Source organism: Epinephelus lanceolatus, chromosome 22, assembly GCF_041903045.1.
Source record: "Epinephelus lanceolatus isolate andai-2023 chromosome 22, ASM4190304v1, whole genome shotgun sequence".
Classification (NCBI taxonomy): domain Eukaryota; kingdom Metazoa; phylum Chordata; class Actinopteri; order Perciformes; family Serranidae; genus Epinephelus; species Epinephelus lanceolatus.
Genome location: NC_135755.1, coordinates 7,439,876 through 7,466,146, shown reverse-complemented (window position 1 = coordinate 7,466,146; position 26,271 = coordinate 7,439,876). Strand labels below are relative to the sequence as shown.

Genomic DNA, 26,271 nt, shown 5'->3' with positions numbered 1-26,271 from the left:
TTGGGATATCATAATCCAATATGTCATTAATAGTTGTATTTACAATATTCCAAAAAGGTTTTAATTTACAGCAGCACCAGAAGACGTGTATGGTTGCCCTCTTGGTTACCACAGAGCCTCCAGCATGGTTGTTGGGTCTTTAATTGTCTGCTCTTGATCTGAGGTGTTATGAAGAACCTAGTGAGATTCTTCCAACCATAAAATAAACAATACTATTAACGTGGACGAGTATGAAAAAGATCAACATCTCCCAATGGTTGGGTCAACTAACACAGCAGATAACAATGGAACAAAAATCCACTCTGGAAAAAGTTATACTGATGGATTATGTGTTAAAGGTTTTATTTTATTTCCTCAATGTTACACTTATGGACTATCTGTGTAAACTGTCCATCAAAATGTTAAAGGTTGGATTTTATCTTCCTGATATTGTACTTATGGATTCCCTGTGTAAACTGTCCACTACTATTTAGAGATCTTAATTTTGTGTCCTTGTGTACATGGTCTGTGTGGATTTTATAATTGTCTTTGGATTAGGGTATATACTGGAAAGTGCCTTGATAAAGCCACTCCAATGATTTTTTGCATCTCTCCATCATGTTTCTGTTGCTCATGTACTACTTTTTTTGCATATGTGAAAACAAATAAACTAAACTAAACACTTGAAATAGTTCAATAAAAGTCATTCTTTCAAAAAGTGTATTTTAATCATTTATCATCTTGAGTTTGTTTTTCAGAGAAAGCTTGCAATTTCATTAACACTTCTGGACTTTTATTTTGAAGCTCATTAACTTGTTTACCCCGGAAGCGGTATTCTTTACTGTTGCTGACGCCACACTGTTTGACCAAGATGGCGTCTGATAGAAACGTATGTTAGCAGAGTGTCTTTGTTGTGTTTTTAAAGTGTGAACATGTCTAAAGTCCAAATGCTGAGAGCGTTGGTGAAGCAGCGACTAACTGCGGCTGCTGAAGAGATATTTGGGCTGGTTGAAAGAACGATAGCAGAGTACGAGGAGGAACTTTGTCGATCAAAAGAGGAGAACGAGCGACAACGTAAACTACTGGACGCTGTTACCAACTCTCAACTTGGGTTACACAGAGCAGGTTTGTTCGTTAAACATTACAAGTTCAGTATTAATAACATAACTGCAGGTTTGTGCAATAAATATTCAGTCTGTCGACGATTATACGCCGCGTTAGCTTCTCTGGTGTCGTTAGCTTCTCTGGTGTCGTTAGCTTCTCTGGTGTTGTTAGCTTCTCTGGTGTCGTTAGCTACCCTGGTGTTGTTAGCTTCTGTGGTGCCGTTAGCTACCCTGGTGTTGTTAGCTTCTCCGGTGTTGTTAGCTTCTCTGGTGTCGTTAGCTACCCTGGTGTTGTTAGCTTCTGTGGTGCCGTTAGCTACCCTGGTGTTGTTAGCTTCTCCGGTGTTGTTAGCTTCTCTGGTGTCGTTAGCTTCTCTGGTGTTGTTAGCTTCTCTGGTGTCGTTAGCTTCTCTGGTGTCGTTAGCTTCTCTGGTGTCGTTAGCTACCCTGGTGTTGTTAGCTTCTGTGGTGCCGTTAGCTACCCTGGTGTTGTTAGCTTCTCCGGTGTTGTTAGCTTCTCTGGTGTCGTTAGCTACCCTGGTGTTGTTAGCTTCTGTGGTGCCGTTAGCTACCCTGGTGTTGTTAGCTTCTCCGGTGTTGTTAGCTTCTCTGGTGTCGTTAGCTTCTCTGGTGTTGTTAGCTTCTCTGGTGTCGTTAGCTTCTCTGGTGTCGTTAGCTTCTCTGGTGTCGTTAGCTACCCTGGTGTTGTTAGCTTCTTTGGTGTCGTTAGCTTCTCTGGTGCCGTTAGCTTTTCTGGTTTCGTTAGCTACCCTGGTGTTGTTAGCTTCTTTGGTGTTGTTAGCTTCTCTGGTGCCGTTAGCTTCTCTGGTGTCGTTAGCTACCCTGGTGTCGTTAGCTTCTCTGGTGCCGTTAGCTTCTCTGGTGCCGTTAGCTTCTCTGGTGTCGTTAGCTACCCTGGTGTCGTTAGCTTCTCTGGTGTCGTTAGCTTCTCTGGTGTTGTTAGCTTCTCTGGTGCCGTTAGCTTCTCTGGTGTCGTTAGCTACCCTGGTGTCGTTAGCTTCTCTGGTGTCGTTAGCTTCTCGGATGTCGTTAGCTTCTCTGGGGTCATTAACTATTTTTCCTCCCGGCTTTCATGCGCTAGTTGTTGTCTTTTTCTTTGGATATTTAATATGGACAATCATGCTCAATGACCGTTGACTGGACTTTTTAAAGACCATAGACAACGTTTTTACATCCTGTGATTAGGATCCAGTAAATCTAATTCTTGATTTCTTAGACCTTATATTGAAATGTAGATGTAGTCATACGTATTTTGTGGTTTACTGCATTTAAATGTATGTTTCAAGATTACATTTTTATAACATTACTGTGTTCATTGTTTTTAATGTTGCAGCTGGTCAATGTGGAGCAAACTTACATGTTATAAAGTATATGTTTTACTATATAACCTGACGCACTGCTGAGTAGCCTGGATGATATTACTCTTTGACACCAGCAGCTGACTGTGATGATAAAGACATATAAAAGGAACAATCAAAGGTTGTGTTACACCATTTTCATAATATAAAAAGACAGTCGAGACATTCGTCTTTCATTTCTAGAATAGAACACTCTACAGGTAAAACTCCCTTAAAAAACTTAATGTTGCTTTCTACAATACCTCAGTGGCATGAGTACAGCTTCTGAGAGGTCAGCTTCCTGTGAATGCATGCTCCATTTGCCACTTGGGTGGGGTTGGGGCTAGGGGGAAACAGATTTCGATGGGCAAAGTCTTCAATACGACACCAGCATTTTATTTACTCAGGCTGCCAGTAATCAAACCTGATTCACAGCAAACTCTTGCATCCTATGGACAATCATTCTCACATAATTCACTTTAGCCTGAGCACCTAAAGAGCCACACTGTAGCCTCCAGACATGACAAGAGTAACAGTACATGTTAATGACTGCTATGAAATTTAAGCTCACCTCAACCTCACTCTCTCTGACACAGCTGAGTGAACACTGTGAAGCTGTTTGATGCTCAGAGATCTGTAGAAGTTCAATAAGGAGTTTTTCAGCTGTGATGTGAATGAACGACAACAATTCTCTGTAACATCTGTGTGTGTGTGTGTGTGTGTGTGTGTGTGTGTGTGTGTGTGTGTGTGTGTGTGTGTGTGTGTTTGTGTTTCCTGTTTCCTGCAGACATCCAGCAGCCGTCGGTGGTTAAAGAGGAGGTTCCCCCTGAGCAGCACGAGTGGAGCTCCAGTGTGGACCAGGAGGACCCAGAGCCTCCACACATTAAAGAGGAACAGGAGGAACTCTGGATCAGTCAGGAGGGAGAGCAGCTTCAAGGGCTGGAGGAGGATGATGATATCACCGAGTTCACATCCACTCCTGTCCTTGTGAAGAGTGACGATGATGAAGAGAAACCAGATCCAGATAGACATTTACAACCAGAATATGATGACAAGTTCGGAGCGCCTTCTGAACCAGACACTGATGACAGTGAGGATTTTTGGAAGGAGACCAGAAAACCTCAGTCAGGCTTAATCTTTCATGAAAATGATGAAGTCCCTGTCAGTGATTTGATTGTTGGTGAGAAACCATTTAGCTGCTCTGAGTGTGGGAAAAGATTTGGTCAAAGTGGAGATCTGAAGAGACACATGAGATCTCATACAGGAGAGAAACCATTTAGCTGCTCTCAGTGTGGAAAAAGATTCAGTCAAAATGGAAATCTGAAGAGACACATGATATCGCACACAGGAGAGAAACCATTTAGCTGTTCTGAATGTGGGAAAAGATTTGGCCTCAGTGAAAATCTAAATGTCCACATGAGATCTCATACAGGAGAAAAATCATTTAGCTGTCCTGGCTGCGAAAAAAGATTTCGCAGAAGTGGAGATCTGAGGACACACATGAAAATTCATACAGGAGAGAAACCATTTATCTGCTCTTTCTGTGGGAAAAGATTTGGCCGAAGTGAACATCTAAAGACACACATGAGATCTCACACAGGAGAGAAACCATTTAGCTGCTCAGAATGTGAGATGACATTTAGTCAAAGTGCACATCTGAAGAAACACTTGAAAACTCACATGGGAGAGGAACCTTTAACTTGCTTTGAGTTTCATAAAAGATGTGGTTGAAGTGAACATTTGAAGGACTATTCATACTGGAGAGAAACCATTTTACTACTTTAGGTTTGGGTAAGGATTTTTTTCAAAATGGAAATCTGAAAAAAAAAACGAGATCTCATACAGGAGAGAAGCTGATCTGAATTTGGGAATAGATTTGGTCACAGTGGTGATTTTGAGGTACACATGAAATGTCTTACAGGAGAGAAATCTTTTCACTGCTGAGTTTGCGGAAAATCATTTAGACAAAGTTTAAATTGATGTACACATATGAGAATTAATGAGGAAGGAAAGGGATTCAGCTGTTCAGTTTGTACAAAAATCTTTTACATGGAATAAGACTCTAAGAACACACAGGACCTCATATAAGAGACTGACCTTTCAAGTTCAGCGTTTGTATGAAATCTTTAACACTGACTGGATGGTTACACAAACACATGAACAGCCACACAGGAGAGAAACCTGTCAGCTGCAGTGTTTGTCACCATCAAAGATTCACTTAGCCTGAACAAGTCAGAAACCATCAGTGCAGTGTTTGTCAGTCCCAACAGGCTCATCAGATTCCCGAGTAGATGTTATATGACACTTACTATTAACTAGAAATAGGTAAGTTGCTACGTTTGGTAAAAAAAAAAAAAAAAAAATTGTTCACTTGAGTCTTACGCGACACTCGAAGATTCATGCGAAGAGAAACCTTTTAGTTGCTCAGTTTGTGATACAAGATTTTGCTTGTCATGTGAGGTTTAGTTTAGGAGATAAACCTTTTAGCTGAGCATGTTGTAAAAAAAATATTTCATACTCAGTGACCACGCTGTGACACACGAGAATCCCCAAAGAGGAGAAACTCTTCAGCCACTCTGTGTGCGGGAAAAGAGTTCAAAGGCAGCCACATGACAAAAGTCATGTATGTTTTTTTCCACCAGCAGCGGCAATAAAATTGCTGGTTCAGATTTAACTCTGGAGCAACAGAGGGTTGAAAAGGCTCTGGACATGTATGAAATGAGAACACCAGGGTAAGAATGTCATTCTTCTTCTGCTGTGAGCAAACAGCATTCAGAGTTGGGTATTGTTTCACCTTTAGAATTCCAATCCTGGTTGTTATTGATGACTCAAAACAGTTCTTTATATCAAATGAGCAAGAAAACAAGTAATATGTATTTCCTCATCAGTTAGGTTTTATTAACACTTCAGCCTATATTATAATATATGAAAGTGCGTATGCACAGAATATCAAGACGTTATGTTGTGCCTCTTTCTCTTTGCTCGCATGCTGTATGTAAAGGGTCCTCTAGGATATTAATGATTTCATCCATGCAGTCAGGTCAGATTAAACTTGAAGGAGGAATACTTCAGGTCTCATTTCTTTTCGGGTTAATGCTTTTCTTAATCCTTTGTTCTGATCCTACCTGGAGGGGAAAGAACTGTATATAGTTTGAGATATGATACACCTGCTAAACAACTTAAAACTGAGTCTTTCACAATGTTTGCTGGTTTATTAAACAACTTATTTGGACCTTGTTTTGTGAAATGTTTTGTAGCTTTTCTTTCCAAGTTCAATAATAAACTTTTAAGGTCAATGAACATCATTCTGTGAAGAGTGTCTTTCATTCATTTATCTATCTGCTTGTGTTTCTAAAGGACAGTCTGTAATTCCAGTAACACTTCTGGACTTTTATTTTGAAGCCCGTTAACTCGTTTACCCCGGAAGCTGTATTCTTTACTGTCGCTAACTTCACACTGTTTGAACAAGACGGCGTCTGGTAGAAAGGTGTGTTAGCAGAGTGTCTTTGTTGTGTTTTTAAAGTGTGAACATGTCTAAAGTCCAAATGCTGAGAGCGTTGGTGAAGCAGCGACTAACTGCGGCTGCTGAAGAGATATTTGGGCTGGTTGAAAGAACGATAGCAGAGTACGAGGAGGAACTTTGTCGATCAAAAGAGGAGAACGAGCGACAACGTAAACTACTGGACGCTGTTACCAACTCTCAACTTGGGTTACACAGAGCAGGTTTGTTCATTAAACATTACAAGTTCATTATTAATGATATAACTGCAGCTTTGTTCAATAAATATTCAGTCTGTCGATGTTTATACGCCGCGTTAGCTTCTCTGGGCCCTATTTCAGAAAGCAGGATTAGTGAAAACTCTGAGTATGTTCAGCCTGAGATGAGGGAAACTCCGAGTTTTCCGTTTCACAAAGGCAGTTCAGCATAACTCTGAGTCCGTTACTATGGTAACATACTCGATGAAACAAACCTGCTGGATCGCAGGTTTGTTTCATCTCAGCCTGAGGCTGATCGCCCGCTGAGCGTGTGGCAGGAAGGAGAGACATGGCGTGTCCTTTTGTGAATAAAGTTTTCTGATGAGCGATAAGAACTTCCTGCAACAGATATTGAGGGTAACGTCGAGCTGCTCTAATGCTGGACCACATTATTATTGATCAAGCGTCTGCACATCCGACAACACAAGACACAGAGCTTCCGCTCGAACTACTTCCTGTTACCAACCTTTCAACCTGTTACCAACCCGGAGGAGTGTCTATATGAAAGGTACAATTTCACCTCACACTCTATCATTGATCTTAAAGGGCTAGTGCACTCAAAAATGAAAATTCAGCCAATATCTACTCACCCATATGCCGAGGGAGGCTCAGGTGAAGTTTTAGAGTCCTCACATCCCTTGTGGAGATCCAAGGGGAGAGTGGGTAGCAACACAACTCCACCTAATGGAGGCTGACGGCGCCCCAGATTAAAACATCCAAAAACACATAATTGAAACCACAAAATATCTCCATACTGCTCGTCTGTAGTGATCCAAGTGTCCTGAAGCCCCAACATAAAAAGTTGTTTGGAAAAACGTCATCTGAACTCTGTTTTTAGCCTCATCACAGTCTGCAATGAGGCTAAAAACAGAGTTCATCTGATATTCTCCACAAATTAACGGTAAAAGAGAACCAGTATTTGTTTGTCCACTCCAAGCTGTCGGAGCTTCCACATAAAGTAAAGTCTTTGCTGTCCTTTGCTATAGATGGCGGCTGTATTTGAGTCCCATGACAGTTGTTTATCGATTACTGTCCCTAGATATTTATATTCATTGACAACTTCAATGCTTTCACCATCAATAACTACATGTTGGTGTGTGTCTCTGCTCAGTCTGAAATGAAAAAATAATTTCTTTTGTTTTCTTGGTATTCAGCTGAAGAAAAATAGCATGACACCAATTAACAAAATCATTCACACATCCTTGATAACCTGTTTCAGCCTCAGTTATCAAACCAATAATCACTGTATTGTCAGCAAATTTAACACTGAAAACATCAGATGAGTTCGCCCTGCATTCATTCGTATATAGAGGAAATAAGACTGGAGAAATGACACTCCCCTGAGGAGCCCCAGAGTTTGTGCCCAGTGTGTTTTGCCTGTTTTTGTGGTTTTCCCTGGGCATAAATCAGAAAGAATCATCAAAGAGGAATCCCACAGAACTGCAGGTTTATTACAGTTTAATTAGAAATTAATCTATGTGGATACATTATGCAATGCTTTATGAATACTATTCATATATTCAAAGATTCCACGGTGTAACTGGCTCATTTATGGGACTCAACATCCCATCATGAATCCCTTTTGTTTGAGACCATGCTGCAAGGTGAGTGTGTTTGCTGATCCTGTAAGTTTATTTATCTTCTTTAACTTCAGCTTATATTGGAGTTATGCTATGTAGCGTGTGAAATAGAGTATGGTGAATGTGCTAGGAAAGGTAGTATCAGCATTGCTTCTACCTGGAGCTCGCATGTACGGAGCCTGGGTTTGGTTGAAGGTGGCAGTGCTGTTTGGGCTGAGAAAGCCATGTGTAAGTAAGGTAAAGGAGGTTATTGGTTGCTGTGGCGAGCAGTGAGACCTGGCATTAGGGGAGTGTCTCTGGGACGCCAGAGATCACTGTCTAGCCTCCTGGAGGTGTCGTGGGACCAACTGGACGAAACACTGGTGAAAGGAGGTTCCCACCCGATGACCCCAAAGACATGTTAGTTATCACTGCTCACTGGTCTGTATAGTTAAGCCTTGCCATAATAGCTTATCATAGGGCTTAGGAGGTTATTCACCGAGTGCTGATCCTTTTCTAGAGCACAAACTTCTTGTGTTTATTTGAATTCAGAACTAGCCCAGCTAGTGACTGCTGTGAATAGGGCAGCTGACAACAAGGGAAAGACCATGTGACTGCTTGGAAAGACAGCTGACAGGAGGGAAAAGACCCCAAAGGTGCTGGCATGGGTTAGCAACCCATGGTAGCAGTGGTGAGGCCTAGCAGCCTTACTACAACCAAAATTAGCTACAGCCAACATAGGGAAAATACCCCAAGAGTCAGCGAGAGCAGGGGTGGAAGATGACTCACAGGTGGATTACACGGTAACAGACATTGGAACGGACACGACTATGCATTGGATCTGTGACTCAGTGAAGGATAGGGGCATGGACCTATCCAACAGGGCTAGAATTAGCAGCACTCAGGGCAAGGCGAGCGCATCTGTAGAGGATAAAAGTAGAACAGTTGAGAACAAGATGCTTCAGGTTTGTCCTTGCGGCTGGCAGAAAGTAACATCAGTGAAAGGCCCCAGAATTTATCAGGGAAAGAAGAAGTGTGTGGCAAAGAAAGGGCAGAGTAGCCGCACTGATCAGTACTTCCTAAGAAGTCAATTGAGTCAGTTGGATGAAGTCCAGCGGCAGGTAGAAAACCACAGTTCGCAGGATATCAGTAACGCTGCCACTGAGGAGGAGGAGGAGGAGGAGGAGGGGTAAGAGAGGATGCAGGTGATACTGAGGCCAGTATGCCAGTCAGAGAGAGAACCATGGAGCAAAAGGCTAGAGTTAGATGGCCTAGGGCAAATGACAGTAAAGAATGGGAGATAGTTAATAGAGATTTGTCAGTAATCTTGAGTAGGCTTAGAGAAAATGCAATAGAAAGGTTAGAAAAGATGGGAGATATAATTTATTCATATGGTGAAGAGAGGTTTGGGGTGCATGAGAGAAAGAGGAGTGAGAGGGTACAGTCAGGTAAATCTAGGCGGCAAAGAGAAATAGAGGAGCTAGTCAAGGAAAGGAGACAGTTAAGAAAGGTGTGGAGAAAGGCTACAGAAGAAGAAAGGGAGGGAATTAAGGTGTTGCAAGAGGAGTTGAGAAGGGCAGAGCATCTCAGGAAAAAGAGGAGGAAGAAGGAACATGCTAGGACAGGTTTTTTCAGGGACCCTTTTAAGTTTGTTAAAGGATTGTCCAGCCAGGAAAAGGGAGGGCAGCTTAAAGCAGAAAGGCTAGAGGTTGAAGAATATTTGAGGAAAACATATTCAGATTTAGAGAAGAATAAAATAGTAGGTTTCTCACCCGATATCCCTCCATTAGAAGGGATAGAGCATGAGATGGATGTCAGACCACCTAGGTGGAAGGAAGTTCAGGAGGTGGTCAGGCGTGCAAAGGCTTCTTCGGCCCCAGGGCCTAATGGAGTCTCCTACCAGGTTTATAAAAGTGCGCCTGATACCCTTAAATTTTTGTGGAAACAGCTAAGAATAGTTTGTGAAAAACAAATTATACCAAGAGCATGGCGTAGGGCAGGGGGTGTCCTCATTCCTAAGGAGAAGGAGTCTGTGGACCTTAGCCAGTTCCGGATGATTTCTCTCTTGAATGTGGAGGGGAAGGTTTTCTTTAGTGTAGTTGCGCAGAGATTAGCTAGCTACTTAGAAAGGAATAGCTTAATAGATACCATGGTGCAGAAGGCAGGAATACCAGGTTTTTCAGGGTGTTTAGAGCATACTAGCATGATCTGGCACCAGGTTCAGGCAGCGAAGATTAACAAAAGGGACCTACATGTAATATTTTTAGATCTTGCAAATGCATTTGGTTCAGTACCACATAGCCTCACTGTAAGCCAATCAGAGTCAGCAGAACGCGTTGTGGGGAGATGTCGGCTGCTGTGAGTGGTTATTGTTTTTGTTCTCCCTGAACCTTTTTTTCCACCCAGATTCATTTGAATGACGAACAACTTCCGGTAGTACGCGAACGGAGCGTGAATGAACAGCAGAATGCGCATTTTACAGCGAAAATAATAAGGTAAGAGCCATATTACAAATGTAATTTGGCAAAGAGATTTCTGTTGCTCTTTGGGCTGCAGCTCTGTGATGATTAAAGGGAGAGTGATTTGGAGTATACATGTGGAAATACAACTTTCATTTGAGATGAACGGCTTGTGTTTTGAATAACGTGTGGTCGAGTTAGAGCCTGAAATATACCGAGTGGGTCGGGATATTGGTGCTGTTGGAGTTAGTTGTTGTTAATTTAGTTGATGTTAAAACTGAGTTTGGGGCATGTAAAAAGTTTTTTACAGCCTTGTAGCTGAGGGTCTGCTGTTAAATTTGATGGGCAACATCACTATATTCTTCTGATCAGTGTATTGATACACACCAGGCCTTTATTAGCAGCTCCAGGGCTCAACAGGTTTTAACTTTTGACTGAGTTGCCGTTATGTTCACGTTCATAGCGCACAACGCAAAGTGTCTCGTACTTCAGCGGCATTTAAAATCCGCCATGGTTGTTGAAGATTGTCATTAAAAGCTTCAAAGGGCTCTTGATGCACACAATATTTTTGGGACAATGTTTCAAATACTTAACAATAAATTGTGCTAAATTTTTGGCTGTTTTCTGAGTGTTGTCCATAGTTGACTAGTCCTCGTTACAATTTTCATAAAGTGGACAGGAACATCCCTACCATTCGCCGTTTGGGCGAGGTTGTGGTTAGGGGGAAACAGATTTCGATGGGCAAACTCATTGACACAACACCAGCATTTTATTTACTCAGGCTGCCAGTAATCAAACATGATTTGCAGCAAACTCTCGCATCCCATGGACAATCATTCTCACATAATTCACTTTATCCTGAGCAAATAAAGAGCCACACTGTAGCCTCCAGACATGACAAGAATAACAGTACATGTTAATGACTGCTGTGTGTGTGTGTGTGTGTGTGTGTGTGTGTGTGTGTGTCTGTCTGTGTGTGTCTGTGTGTGTCTGTGTGTCTGTGTCTGTGTCTGTGTGTGTCTGTGTCTGTGTTTCCTGTTTCCTTCAGAGCTCCAGTGTGGACCAGGAGGACCCAGAGCCTCCACACATTAAAGGGGAACAGGAGGAACTCTGGATCAGTCAGGAGGGAGAGCAGCTTCAAGGGCTGGAGGAGGGTGATATCACCAAGTTCACATCCACTCCTGTCCCTGTGAAGAGTGAAGATGATGAAGAGAAACCTCAGTCCTCACAGCTTCATCAAAGACACACTGAACAGATGGAAACAGAAGCAGAGGGAGAAGACTGTGTAGGAGCAGAACCAGCCAGGAACTCAGATCCAGATACACATTTACAATCTGAGACTGATGACAAGACTGGAGAGTCCTCTGAACCTGAGACTGATGACAGTGATGATTGGACGGAGACCAGAGAACCTCAGTCAGGTTTAAAATGTCTGAAAAACTTCCCTGTTAGTGATTTGATTGTTTGTGAGAAACGATTTAGCTGCTCCGAGTGTGGGAAAAGATTTGGTCGCAGTGAACATCTGAAGATACACATGAGATCTCATACAGGAGAGAAACCATTTAGCTGCTCTGAGTGCGGGAAAAGATTTGGTCACAGCGGCAATATGAAGAAACACATGAAATCACATACAGGAGAGAAACCATTTAGTTGCTCTGAGTGTGGGAAAAGATTTGGTCGCAATGGAGATCTGAACAGACACATGAGATTGCATACAGGAGAGAAATCATTTGACTGTTCTGAGTGTGGGAAAAGATTTGGAAAGAGTGGCGATATGAAGAAACACATGAGATCTCATACAGGTGAAAAACCATTTAGTTGCTCTGTGTGTGGGAAAAGATTTGGTCGCAGTGGACATCTGAAAAGACACATGAAATTGCATACAGGGGAGAAACCATTTAGTTCCTCTGAGTGTGGGAAATGATTTAGTCAAAGTGGAGTTCTGAGGGTACACATCAGATCTCATACAGGAGGGAAACCATTTAGTTGCTCTGAGCAGGAAGAGATTTGGTTGCAGTAGAAATTTAAAAAGACAGAGATCGCATACAGGAAAGAAACCATTTCATTGTTCTGTTTGTGGGAAAAGATTTAGGCACAGTGAAGATCGGAATAGACACATTAGAAAACTCTTTTATTTGGAAAAAGACTTTAAAACAAAAAAAACATGAGAACTCGTACAGGACAAACACTTTACAGCTTCAGTGTTTGTATGAAATCTTTTACACCAACTGGACAGTTACACAAATACATTAAATCCCACACAAGAAAGAGAAACCTTTCAGCTGCAGTGTTTGTCACTAAAGATTCACTTGCCCTTAACTCAGAAACTATCAATGTTTTGTTTGTTAGTCTGCTCAGCCTCATCAAACTCAAACTGAGGAGAGCAGAGAGGCAGAGCCTCCAGCCAGCAGCTCAAATACACAGATGGAACCAGAAGTTAACAGAGAGGACTGTGGAGGACCAGAATCAGCCAGGTACACATTTTCAACCTGAGACTGATGATAAGATGGAAGACTCTTCTAAACCTGCGACTAATGACAGTGACAATAGTTGGAAGGAGACCAGAGAACCTCTGTCAGTCAGTCATGTGACACTCAATACTAACCAAAAACAATTAAGTTACTCAGTGTGGGTTAAAAAGATTTGTCTGTCAGAGATGCTCAGTTTTTACAGTCCACAGCTCCTCTGCATAGTCTCTCCCATCTTTCCTTCTCTCATCTTATGGGCAGCAGCACTGTGCAGTCAAGGGCTGTACCTTGGGCTGATGTGGACAGGCACATCAGAGGGGACACTGCTGAGCGACCTTCATGACTCAGCCTTCATTTGGAATTGTGTTATCAGCTTTACACTCCCAGTTTGGAGAAGCAGACTAGAGAACAGGCATGGTTAGGTCGCTTCCAAAAGTCACACAACAACACAAACTAACTGTCCAATCGAAGGGCAGCTGATGACCAGTGACTCATTGTGTTCTGTGAGGTAAAATTACTGATTCTGTCAGTGGAGTCTGGTTGCTTTTAGGAGAGCATCATGTAACTGTATCAGTCTACCATCGTAAAGGGCTGTCTGACAGCAAGGTGAGGTGTTGAAAATACCCTTAACAAAGTGTTCTTTCACACTGGTGATCCTTTTTTTTCATGTGGCTAAGATAAGTTTGCTGCTGCCCCCGTCCAGTCACCAGACTCCTTTGATAGAAACAGCAATTTTTTTTCTACCTGGCTCTCATGCCATTTTTGGTCTCCTCTGTGTCCCCTCTCTAAATTCACAGCACACAGCGCAGGTGGAAGTCTTCATGATTTTTTTTTTAAGTCCTCCCTCCCTAGTGTGAAAGCGGCAGCAGCCAGGGGTGTAAATATAGACAGTACAGGTTGATTTGAGGGGCCGGGGATCGAATCGCTGATCTCGCTACAGTCGCCCACAATATTGTGCACTGTTAACTACCATACACAACTTTTAGTAGCAGCAGTGTAGCAGTAGTAGAAGTACTGGTAATGATGTGGTATATACCCCATGAAAATAATAAAGGCTCATTATTCATTTTCACCTGTTAAAAACATGAAAGGTGGGGGTTTAATTTTTTGGGAAATAGTGGCTTTTGTTTTGTAAAAAGAAAAAGGATTTAAAGGATGTTCAATGTGAAGGGAGAATATAACATGAGCAATATGTTATCTAAAGTAAAAACAACTCTTACCTGTGTTTTAAAGGGATCTGTCGCCATCTAGTGGTCAAAAGGAGGAAGCTGATTTTGACCCACAGGTGAAAACAATCATTTAGGGATTTTTCAAAGCACAGCCACTCCACCTGTGTGAACGAAAGGGAGTGTGGAGGAAAGAAGCAGCAGGAGATTTGTATCAAAGCTCTTTGTTGCAGCTTTTTGCCCAAGAGAACCTCAGACATGTCGGACAGATGTTTAACTCTGAGAGACATTTGGGGAATTTTACCCCATCTGGTCAAGAGCTCCACAGGAGTCCTCCTTTGATGACTGTCACCAAACACCTGGATTTTTCTAATGAAGATTCGAAGGAGGATAGCGAGAAACCACAGCAGAATATAGAGGTATAAGAATTGTTTTGTGTCACTTTGTAGTTCTTTTAGCCCTGTTTCCACCTTTGGAGACAAAAGTAACCCTTCAGACATGGCACCTAGACCCTAGATCCATTCAGTGGTTCCACTGCAAACCGTAAATGTGAGCGTGGGTTGTTGTCACTCACTGTTCTGTCCAGCACTCACTGTATTTCCTCATCACCATTGACTGAGATGGAACGTCTACACTTTGTTTATTAACAGGCTGCACTGTGAGTCTTTGCTGATGGCATATGTAAAATAGTTTGTGCATTTAGTCCTTCTCAGGCAAGCGCAGGTGGCCAGAGCCCACCAAAACGACACCCAATGTTTTTTATTTTTCTCCAGTTGAAATTAATTTTTATATGCTGAAGATCCACTGATTGCTAAAAGTCTGTGTCATCAAAGAGAGACAATAAAAACTAAAGTGATGGTCAAACTTGTCACATTGACATTAGTTAACATTCCACCTTAAAAGTTGCCGGCAGTCAGCCCAGTGAATTAAGTTTTTGGTTTTTCTTCTTAAGACTACAGCTGCTGCAAGAGGCAGCAAAACATCCTTTATTTTCATAATTAGAGAAAAATAACGTAGCCTACACAAGACTTGCCATGGTTTGAACAGTGGTTACAAAACCAGCCACAACTCAGCCCTGAGCAGAGTGACCATCTGCTATTGACCGATCAACAGACAACAGAGACAATAAAGTTCACTTTGACTATTGTCTGTAATTTTTTTTTATTTGTCGTCTTCTTGTTTCTCTTTGTGGTCTTTTTTTTTTAATTATTATTTGTTTGTTGTCATTGTGAGTCTCTTCCTGGTTGATACGTGTGTCAATATTCTAGAACAATTTTTAAGATGAAGGCCAGCTGGCCGCTGTAGGCCTGTCCAGTAATCCATCCATGGCAATAATTCATCTGAATGTTCAAGTTTGTGTCTGCTACAGGCATTCTTTACTAGCATTTTGTATTGCCTCAAAATAGCATTGTTTTCCAAAAAATGTCTTTCCCTTCAAGGTCAACGGTCATGTGAGGTTTAGTTTAGGAGATAAACCTTTTAGCTGAGCATATTGTAAAAAATATTTCATATGCAGTGACCACGCTGTGACACACATGAGAATCCCCAAAGAGGAGAAACTCTTCAGCCACTCTGTGTGTGGGAAAAGAGTTCAAAGGCAGCCACGACAAAGGTCATATATGTGTTTTTTCAACAGCAACAGCAGTAAAATTGTTGGTTCAGATTTAACTCTGGAGCAACAGAGGGTTGAAAAGGCTCTGGACATGTATGAAATGAGAACACCAGGGTAAGAATGTCATTCTTCTTCTGCTGTGAGCAAACAGCATTCAGAGTTGGGTATTGTTTCACCTTTAGAATTCCAATCCTGGTTGTAATTGATGACTCAAAACAGTTCTTTATATCAAATGAGCAAGAAAACAAGTAATATGTATTTCCTCATCAGTTAGGTTTTATTAACACTTCAGCCTATATTATAATATCTGAAAGTGCGTATGCACTAGGCTGACCAAACGTCCTCTTTTGGTGTCCGTTTTTTTTTTTTTATAAACTGATGATAATGTCCGGTTTTCCGTGTGTTTGTGTGTGTGTGTTACAGTGCGGCAAGGGCCGCATATTTCTGTCCGAACCCGAACCGAGCCCGACATTATTTAATGACCAAAGCACTGAGTTTGTGTCACACAGTGGTTATAGGATATTTAACAGGCCGGGCGTGCTCAGTAAGATAAAATAGGAAAAACCTGTCTCCCTCTTTTATTTTATTTTCAGCGTTTAATCAAGGCAGAGGCGGGGAGCTGGAGGTCCGAGACTTCCAGTGAGGGAAGAGGTAGAAACAAACAGCCAGTGTGTGTCTCTGTGTGTTATGTTCAGGTGTTGTCACGTAAATAACAGTGCCCAAGCAATTAACAGGACAGACAATAGGATTTTATTTATTTTTACACTACATTTTCACTGAAAGCTGACCGAATCCAACCCGAGCCCGAATACAATTTATAGCTACATTTTTGACCAAACCTGGCCTGACCTGTCGGTACCGTCGGGCTCGGATCGCCACACTCTAGTGTGTGTATGTAGTCTCGCCACCAGACAATCAGAGATCTCCGCCTTCTGATAGTCTGGGGACACTCCTTTCTAAAGTGTGATCAACACACCGGCGAAAACGGCCGGCAACAAAGCAACGCCTCTTGCATTTTTGAAAAGGACACGCCATCCCAGAAATGTGCGCTCCTCCTTTTCTCGTCCGCAAGGAAACAAACACACAGAGAGCTTGAAAATGGATGCCGAGAGATTTAACTCCATTTTATCAAACGTGTGCTCAGTCCACAAGATTGTGGAAATGAAGGACTTACAGTGACTTGAGCCATTTTGTACCACAACACGTGTTTCTAGTCAGACTATGTTTACGAGCACAAGAGTTCAGCGAGCAACCGAAGGACTGCGCTGCGGATTTACTATTGGTTCTACAACGTAGGGAGTTTTTTTAAACTCTGAAATTGTATCCTCCCATCTAAACACAAAATCAGGGAGAAAGTCATCAGTCTTTAGTTAAGCCAAGCGTCTAAAGACTGACTTGTAAGTCTAGTGTGTATGTGTCCCCTATTGGGGCTTATCTGAATTTCTGTCTTTGAGAGATATTATTTGCAATATGACTGAATTTTCTATCCATACATATAAATTTTAAATATATTAAAATTATAAGGCATCTTTGAGTAAACTGCGAGTATCATTTCAGTAGGCTATGTCGTGGCCGGGCCGAGTGTCCTCTTTTTTGGAAATCAAAATATGGTCACCCTAGTATGCACACAATATCAAGACGTTATGTTGTGCCTCTTTCTCTTTGCTCACATGCTGTATGTACAGGGTCCTCTAGGATATTGATGATTTCATCCATGCAGTCAGGTCAGGTTTATAGTTTGACATAAGAAGCACCTCCTAAACAACTTTAAACTGAGTCATTCACAATGTTTGCTGGTTTATTAAACAACTTATTTGGACCTTGTTTTGTGAAATGTTTTGTAGCTTTTCTTTCCAAGTTCAAGAATAAACTTTTAAGGTCAATGAACATCATTCTCTAAAGAGTGATTTTCATTCATTTATCTATCTGCTTGTGTTTCTAAAGGACAGTCTGTAATTCCAGTAACACTTTTGGACTTTTATTTTGAAGTCCCTTAACTCGTTTACCCCGGAAGCTGTATTCTTTACTGTCGCTAACGTCACACTGTTTGAACAAGATGGAGTCTAGTGGAAACGTGTGTTAGCAGAGTGTCTTTGTTGTGTTTTCAAAGTGTGAACATGTCTAAAGTCCAAATGCTGAGAGCGTTGGTGAAGCAGCGACTAACTGCGGCTGCTGAAGAGATATTTGGGCTGGTTGAAAGAACGATAGCAGAGTACGAGGAGGAACTTTGTCGATCAAAAGAGGAGAACGAGCGACAACGGAAACTACTGGACGCTGTTTTCAAGCCTCAGCTTCGGTTACACAGAGCAGGTTTGTTCATTAAACATTACAAGTTCATTATTAATAATATAACTGCAGCTTTGTTCAATAAATATTCAGTTTGTCGATGTTTATACGCCGCGTTAGCTTCTCTGGTGTCGTTAGCTTCTCTGGTGTCGTTAGCTTCTCTGGGCCCTATTTCAGAAAGCAGGATTAGTGAAAACTCTGAGTATGTTCAGCCTGATGAAGGAAACTCCGAGTTTTCCGTTTCACAAAAGCAGTTCAACATAGCCCTGAGTCGGTTACTATGGTAACATACTCAGTGGAACAAACCTGCTGGTTCGCAGGTTTGTTTCATCTCGGCCTGAGGTAGCCTTGGACCTTGAAAACGAACCCCGTTTTTCGTGTGGGGGTTCCCGGTCTAGACTGATTCACGTCTCCATAAACGTTCAAATCAAGCATGTAACGTACTCACCTCATAGGCACAGATGTTAGGAAGGTGTACGGGGGTTGCCGTGCGTTTGTATATCCGTTATTGTTCAATAAACATGCATTTTATCTCGGGACGTCTTGAAATTTTCTTCACCCTTTCTTCGTCCTGCAATGAATGAGTGCACCGGCTTTCTACTGCGCCACAGCGCCAGGATAGCGGTTGGGAGGTGAATTGCACATTGGTAGTAAGTCTTGGTCCAAGGCTAGAGCGTCTTACTGCCAATGTGCAATACACCTCCCAACCGCTATCTTGGCGCTGTGGCGCAGTAGAAAGCCGGCTAAGAGTTTGTTCAGTCTGCTTTGTGAAAAAGGGCCCCGGTGTTGTTCGCTTCTCCGATGTTGTTGCCTTCTCTGGTGCTGTTTGCTGTTATTCCCCCCAGCTTTCATGCATTGGTTGTTTTTTTTCTTGTTTGGATATTTCATATGGACAAACATGCTCTGTAACAATCTAGTGGGATTTCTAAATTCATGAGGGGCACAGGTATCATGTTTGCTTCCTGATTTCCACATATGTATTCTTTGTTTATCTGTGTTTATTTACCTTATTTTGAAATGGGGACAAAACTTGTGTGATGATTTTCCTTAATCTGGCATCTCTTTTGACCTTTCTTCAGTGAATTGATGTGAAAGTGTTGTCTTAGTCATTGGGAGAGACAACCATCAGATACAGGTTAATCTCTATTGTTGAGCTCTCTTGTGGCCAAATCCTGCAATTGCATTTGTGGAAAGACATACAAACACAGAGAATTGTAATGTTCAGACATTGTGCCTCTTTAGAAGGATCACATATTCGGCCCCTTAAAATCACAGCTAGGTAAATCAATCAATATTTATGAAGCCCAATATCACAAATCACAATTTGCCTCAGAGGGCTTTACAGCATACAAAATCCCTGTGTCCTTGGACCCTCACAGCGGATAAGGAAAAACTCTCAGGCAGTCACACTTTTCCTCCAAAACTTGACAATATTCAACATGAAATTTCTCATGAATTCAATATTTTTTAGACATCAGTAACAGCAGCTGGTTGTGATGATGCATCTTTCATTTCTCGAATGCAAAATTTACAGATAAAATAGAACTTCATTTTGGGCTGTAGAGCTTTCTGCAGTATCTTAGTGGTATGAGCACAGCTTTAGTTGAAACAGAATGGATCCGCGATTACATGTTTAAACAATTAAATGTCTGCCCCCTTGCTAGTTGGCACCAGAAATATTAGTGGGTAAACCAATTAGTGTTTTATTCATGTAGAAGGCCTCTTAAATGTCATGCAGCCTCCCACCACTAGTGGGTGCTACAGAGCTGTCAGACAGCAGTTCCCCTCCCCGGGTAATGCTCGAGCAGACTGGAGTTATAAAACTGCACGGTGGGAAATAAGGGCAATGTCCTCGCCAAATTAGCACAGTTTGGCAGTACTTTGATGTAGAAAATGAATTCAGCAGCAATTAATCTTTTTTGAGTAGTAAGTTGTCAGACAGTGTGCAGGTTTACATTCATACTGCACGGAGCAAAAGGCCTCTCATTTCAGCTGAAATTTAATTATAATTTTTTTATAATTAATTATAATTTAATTTCTGTCATTTATGTTCTGTGCCCCACATTTCAGAGGCAGTTTATTTATTTTTTATTTTAGTGGTTATCTTTTGACTGAGTTGCCATTATGTTCACATTCATAGCGCACAACGCAAAGTGTCTTGTACTTCAGTGGCATTTAAAATCCGCCATGGTTGTTGAAGATTGTGATTAAAGGCTTCAGAGGGCTCTTGATGCACACAATATTTTTGGGACAATGTTTCAAATACTTAACAATAAATTGTGCTAAATTTTGACTGCTTTCTGAGTGTTTTCCCTTTTTCAGACTAGTTGACTAGTCCTCGTTAAAATTTTCGGTAAGTGGACAGGAACATCCCTACCATTCGCTGTTTGGGCGAGGTTGTGGTTAGGGGGAAACAGAGTTCGATGGGCAAACTCATTGACACAACACCAGCATCTTATTTACTCAGGCTGCCAGTTATCAAACCTGATTCACAGCAAACTCTCGCCTCCCATGGACAATCATTCTCACATAATTCACTTCAGCCTGAGCAAATAAAGAGCCACACTGCAGCCTCCAGACATGACAAGAATAACAGTCCATGTTAATGATTGCTCTGTGTGTGTGTGTGCGGATATGTTAACAATTTCCGACCGGCCACCGTCAGCCCATCAACCGGCCGTTGCCGATATATTCGGCAGTTGTGTGTGTGGCGGAGAAAAAAAAAGAGGGGGGATGTTGCATTCGTGTGACGTCGGAAAGAATCGAAAAATGACATTCAGAATGGGATAATTCACATTAACGCCACCTCATGTCAGAAAAACAACTTGGCAACTTGGATCTCCCAACACCACATGAATGCAGCAAAAAAATGCAGCGTGCTTTGCGAGCCCACTCATGTCCAACATGGCACAGAAATATCTGTGCATACCGGCAAAAAGCACGCCATCAGAGAGGGTGTTTAGCACGGCTGGTAACATTGTTAACCATATGCGCATATGAATTCACGTTACGGCCGGGTTCCACCGGCTGCAAACGTCAAGCGTCTTGTTTACCGTTTGCTGAGCCATGATAGTTGAAGCATTTTCCACCTAAGTTATTACATATATTTGAGTAATCTACAAGTTTACTATACTGTTTGTCATCTACTCGCTTTCAAATGTCCGCCACGGACATTTACACTATGTCACGGATAAACATGGGTAAATGCATGAAAATGAAAATCATCACATATCACCTCTGATAATGGTTTATTCATTTAAAAACACATTGTGCTCATTTAGCACACTATTTCATGTAGTTTTTATCTGCTGGAGGGTTGCGTAGGGGAGCGTAGCGCAACAAAAATAGAAGAACATCCTAAAATAGAGAGGTGTCGCGCAGCAGACGGGGGTTGTAGCGCTGCTGCCGTTGCCGATGCCGTTGCCGATGCAGCTGCTGTAATTGATTAACGGGGACAAGCTGCTACGGGACTCGCGCTGCAGACGTGTTGCACGGCTCCCGTTGCCGGTGGACCCCGGCCGTAACTTTCAGCTCCGCCATCACTGACGTGTTTTGTGAAAGACTCGTCGGAAATCAGTGTGAAGCTGCCAGTTCCAATACGCACACACTTTGAATTGTGCTCTACATAGTTATTATGGACTATATGTACCGAGTTTAATTCTGTGGAGACAGACCATTAATTTAGCAAAATAAAATGACAAAAATCGCCAAAAATGAAACCAACCATGATGGACTCAGCCGATGGGCGATTGGCGATATTTTCGTCCAATCACCCAAGCCTAGTGTGTGTTGTGTTTCCTGTTTCCTGTTTCCTGCAGACGTCCAGCAGCTGCCGGTGGTTAAAGAAGAGGTTCCCCCTGAGCAGCAGGAGTGGAGCTCCAGTGTGGACCAGGAGGGCCCAGAGCCTCCACACATTAAAGAGGAACAGGAGGAACTCTGGATCAGTCAGGAGGGAGAGCAGCTTCAAGGGCTGGAGGAGGATGATATCATCAAGTTCACATTCACTCCTGTCCCTGTGAAGAGTGAAGATGATGAAGAGAAACCTCAGTCCTCACAGCTTCATCAAAGACACACTGAACAGATGGAAACAGAAGCAGAGGGAGAGGACTATGGAGGAGCAGAACGAGCCAGGAACTCAGATCCAGATACACATTTCCAACCAGAGAATGATGACGAGACTGGAGAGTCTTCTGAACCTGAGACTGATAGCAGTGATAGTGATTTGGTGGAAACAAGAGAACCACAGTCAGGTTTAAACTGTCTGAAAAATGAAGTCCCAGTCAGTGATATAACTGCTGATGAGAAACGATTTAGTTGCTCTGAGTGTGGGAAAAGATTCGGTCGCAATGGAGATCTTAACAGACACATGAGATCACATACAGGAGAGAAACCATTTAGTTGCTCTGAGTGTGGGAAAAGATTTAGTCAAAGTGGAACTCTGAGGGTACACATGCGATCTCATACAGGGGAGAAACCATTTAGTTGCTCTGAGTGTGGGAAAAGATTTAGTCAAAGTGGAGTTCTGAGAGTACACGTGAGATCTCATACAGGGGAGAAACCATTTAGCTGCTCCGAGTGTGGGAAAAGATTTAGTCGAAATTATCATCTGAACAGACACATGAGATCGCATACAGGAGAGAAACCATTAAATTGCTCCGAGTGTGGGAAAAGATTTATTCAAAGTGGAGCTCTGAGGGTACACATGAGATCTCATACAGGAGGGAAACCATTTAGTTGCTTTGAGTGGGAGAAGATGTGTTTGCAGTAAAAAAATTAAAAAGACACGACATCTCACATAGGAGAGAAACCATTTTGTTGCTCTGATTGTGGGAAAAGATTTCAGTGCAGGGAAGATCTGAATAGACTCATTAGATGTCAGATCTTCAGTCACAGTGAAGTTCTGAGGGTCCACATGAGATCTCATACAGGGGAGATGCCATTTAGCTGCTCTGAGTGTGGGAAAACATTTGGTTACAGTAGTGTTTTAAAGATACACATGAGGGCTTATACTGGAGAGAAACCATTGCGTTGCTCTGAGAGTGGGAAAAGATTTGGTCAAAGTGGAAATCTGACGGTAAACATGAGATCTTATACAGGAGAGAAACCATATTACTGCTCTTAATGTGGGAAAACATTTGGTTACAGTAGTGTTATGAAGATACATATGAGATCTCATACAGGAGAGAAACCATTTAGCTGTTTAATTTGTGGAAAATTGTTTACACAATGTGGATATTTACATGCACACATGAGGAGAACTCATGATGGGGAAAACTGATTCAGCTATTCAGTGTGAAAAATTATATTTTATTTGGAAAAAGACTGTAAAAAAAAACATGAGAACTCGTACAGGACAAACACTTTTCAGCTTCAGTGTTTGTATGAAATCTTTTACACAAACTGGACATGTTTTGTTTGTTAGTCTGCACAGCCTCATCAAACTCAAACTGAGGAGAGCAGAGAGGCAGAGCCTCCAGCCAGCAGCTCAACTACACCGATGGAACCAGAAGTTAACAGAGAGGACTGTGGAGGACCAGAATCAGCCAGATACAAATTTTCAACCTGAGACTGATGATAAGACAGAAGACTCTTCTAAACCTGCGACTGATGACAGTGATAATAGTTGGAAGGAGACCAGAGAACCTCTGTCAGTCAGTCATGTGACACTCAATACTAACCAAAAACAATTAAGTTACTCAGTGTGGGGTAAAAAGATTTGTCTGTCAGAGATGCTCAGTTTTTACAGTCCACAGTTCCTCTGCATAGTTTCTGCCATCTTTCCTTCTCTCATATTTATGTGCAGCAGCACTGTGCAGTCAAGGGCTGGGCCGTGGGCTGATGCGGACAGGCACATCAGAGGGGACGCCACTGAGCGACCTTCATGACTCAGCCTTCATTTGTAATTGTGTTATCAGCTTTACACTCCCAGTTTGGAGAAGCAGACAAGAGAACTGGCATGGTTAGGTCGCTTCCCAAAGTCACACAACAACAGAAACTAACTGTCCAATCGAAGGGCAGCTGAAGACCAGTGACTCATTGTGTTCTGTGAGGTAAAATTACTGATTCTGTCAGTGGAGTCTGGTTGCTTTTAGGAGAGCACCATGCAACTGCATCAGTTTGCCATTGTAAAGGGACTGTCTGACAGCAAGGTGAGGTGTTGAAAATACTCTTAACAAAGTGTTCTTTTACACTGGTGATCCTTTTTTTTTCATGTGGTAAAGATATTTTTTGCTGCTGCCCCCGTCCGGTCACCAGACTCCTTTGATAGAAACAGCAAATTTTTTCTGCCTGGCTCTCATGCCAATTTTTTGTCTCCTCTGTGTCCCTTCTCTAACTTCAGAGGATTTTACGGGTTCAGAAACGCAGCGCAGACGGAAGTCTTCATGATTTTTAAAAATAAATAATTCCTCCCTCCCTATTTTAAAAAGGAACAGCCAGGGGTTTAAATATAGATAGTACAGGTAGTGCAGTTGCACTGGACCTTGCAAATGATTCAGATTTCCACTTCGGAACTACAGCTGTGTTTCTAAAGAAAAGAAAAAAATCCCATTACATTAATAATGGTGCCATATGCTACAGGCTATTTGACCTGAAACATGCCAACACATCTCTGTCATAATTTTCTTTTTTTCTTTTCTCTCCTTTTTGTAAAATAGTCAGTAGCAATCTACAACAAAATGATATGCTGATTCTACATGAACCCGAAAATCCATGAATAAACTATATGTATTTAAAAATGATTCAATTAAATGAATAATTTCTTATGTCTTTGACACTGTTGTCATGTACAGGCATGCAATGATGATTGTTGAGTAACATGTATGTTGATGTTGCCTAGTGTCAAGTCTCTATTTGGTCATGTGACAAGTTAATACAATTTACAGTTTCTAGTTTCGGTGCAAAATCTGTCAAGACTGACAAGCTGAGCACATCTACAAGTCCACTAAGCAGTCATGCCTTTGTAAGATAAAAGCAGCAGTAAAAAAGGACAAGAGAGGGCTGAAGATAGATAGATATAATAAAGGCTCATTATTCATTTTCACCTGTTAAAAACATAAAATGTGGGCGTTTTAATTTTTTGTGAAATAGTGGCTTTTGTTTGTAAAAATATAAATGATTTAAAGTATGTTGAATGTGAAGGGAGAATATAACATGAGCAATATGTTATCTAAAGTAAAAACAACTCTTACCTGTGTTTTAAAGGGATCTGTCGTCATCTAGTGGTCAAAAGGAGGAAGCTGATATTGACCCACGGGTGAAAACAATCATTTAGGGATTTTTCAAAGCACAGCCACTCCACCTGTGTGAACGAAAGGGAGTGTGGAGGAAAGAAGCATCAGGAAATTTGTATTAAAGCTCTGTGTTGCAGTTTTTTGCCCAAGAGAACCTCAGACATGTTGGACAGATGTTTAACTCTGAGAGACATTTGGGGAATTTTACCCCATCTGGTCAAGAGCTCCACAGGAGTCCTCCTTTGATGACTGTCACCAAACACCTGGATTTTTCTAATGAAGATTCAAAGCAGGATCGCGAGGAACCACAGCAGAATATAGAGGTATAAGAATTATTACTCTGCCCGTCTTTATCAAACAGTATCTCATTTACAGGCAGAGCAGAGATCAAGATGATCAGCAAAACACACTGTTTGATTTCAACCCAAACTCATGAAAGATCTGCAGGTAATTTGGGCTTCCTCACTGGCTGCTGCTTGATTACAATCATTGCTGTATAGAGTTTACTGAGGTGGCAGTGTGCTGATGCACTGCGATATTTGGGCTGTCTTCAGGGTGAGTTGGAGGAGCTGCAAAGGTTGTTACAAAATGAAAAGACGGACTTGGAACAGACACGTGGTTGCAGGGACACGCACTTGGCTCAACAAACTCAAAAAGGTGTGTTCTCAGTGACTTCAGCTTGCTATAAAAATATCTTAACTCAAGGTCAACAGAGGTTGTTTTTTTTTTTTTAATTCAAAAAGCAGCCAACTGATGATTCCTTGAAGCTCTCTTTCTTAATACCATCACAAGAGCTATGGACGGATTATAAGACAATGGGTCCCTGGGCACAGGCATGCAAAAGGCCCCACCACCTCTCATACACAGGGCACTCCAATTTTGTGGTAGTTTAGCCTCTTTTTGTGGTCCAAACCAACCTGTCTGTAGTTTTGTGTTTCTTATGGCAATTTTGTGTCTCTTTGTAGTTCTTTTGAATCAGTCATCATTTCCGCTCTTTGTAGTCATTTTGCTTTTCTTTGTGGTAATTTTGTGTCTTTGGTTCTTTTAAGTCAATGGTTGTTTCCCTCTTACTGCAGCTATTTCGCTTAAAATAATGTATTCAAGAACAGAAACTTAATTTCATTCTACTGTGCAATTCATATGCAGTGACCACGCTGTGACACACATGAGAATCCCCAAAGAGGAGAAACTCTTCAGCCACTCTGTGTGCGGGAAAAGTGTTCAAAGGCAGCCACATGACAAAGGTCATATATGTGTTTTTTCAACAGCAACAGCAGTAAAATTGCTGGTTCA

At 41.8% G+C, this 26,271-nt stretch overlaps 3 protein-coding genes and 1 pseudogene across 4 annotated transcripts in view; all 4 read left to right on the top strand.

Annotated features, from left to right (window-relative positions):
* LOC117245847 (uncharacterized) overlaps positions 1 to 26,271 on the top strand; it is a 301,333-nt gene that overhangs the window by 25,192 nt on the left and 249,870 nt on the right. The window lies entirely within an intron of this gene.
* Positions 840 to 4,436, top strand: LOC117245907 (uncharacterized). The gene is made up of 2 exons (XM_033609513.2): positions 840 to 1,104; positions 3,228 to 4,436. Exons 1-2 carry the CDS (start codon positions 912 to 914, stop codon positions 4,169 to 4,171), a joined length of 1,137 nt encoding a protein of 378 aa, XP_033465404.1. The 5' UTR covers positions 840 to 911; the 3' UTR covers positions 4,172 to 4,436.
* LOC117245722 (uncharacterized) lies at positions 5,905 to 17,344 on the top strand (annotated as a pseudogene). Its single transcript, XR_013488476.1, has 2 exons — positions 5,905 to 6,163; positions 11,263 to 17,344. The product of XR_013488476.1 is annotated as an uncharacterized LOC117245722 (transcript).
* Positions 17,512 to 23,430, top strand: LOC117245905 (uncharacterized). The gene is made up of 2 exons (XM_033609511.2): positions 17,512 to 17,770; positions 21,565 to 23,430. The coding sequence occupies exons 1-2, from the start codon at positions 17,578 to 17,580 to the stop codon at positions 22,512 to 22,514; spliced, it is 1,143 nt and encodes a 380-aa protein (XP_033465402.2). The 5' UTR covers positions 17,512 to 17,577; the 3' UTR covers positions 22,515 to 23,430.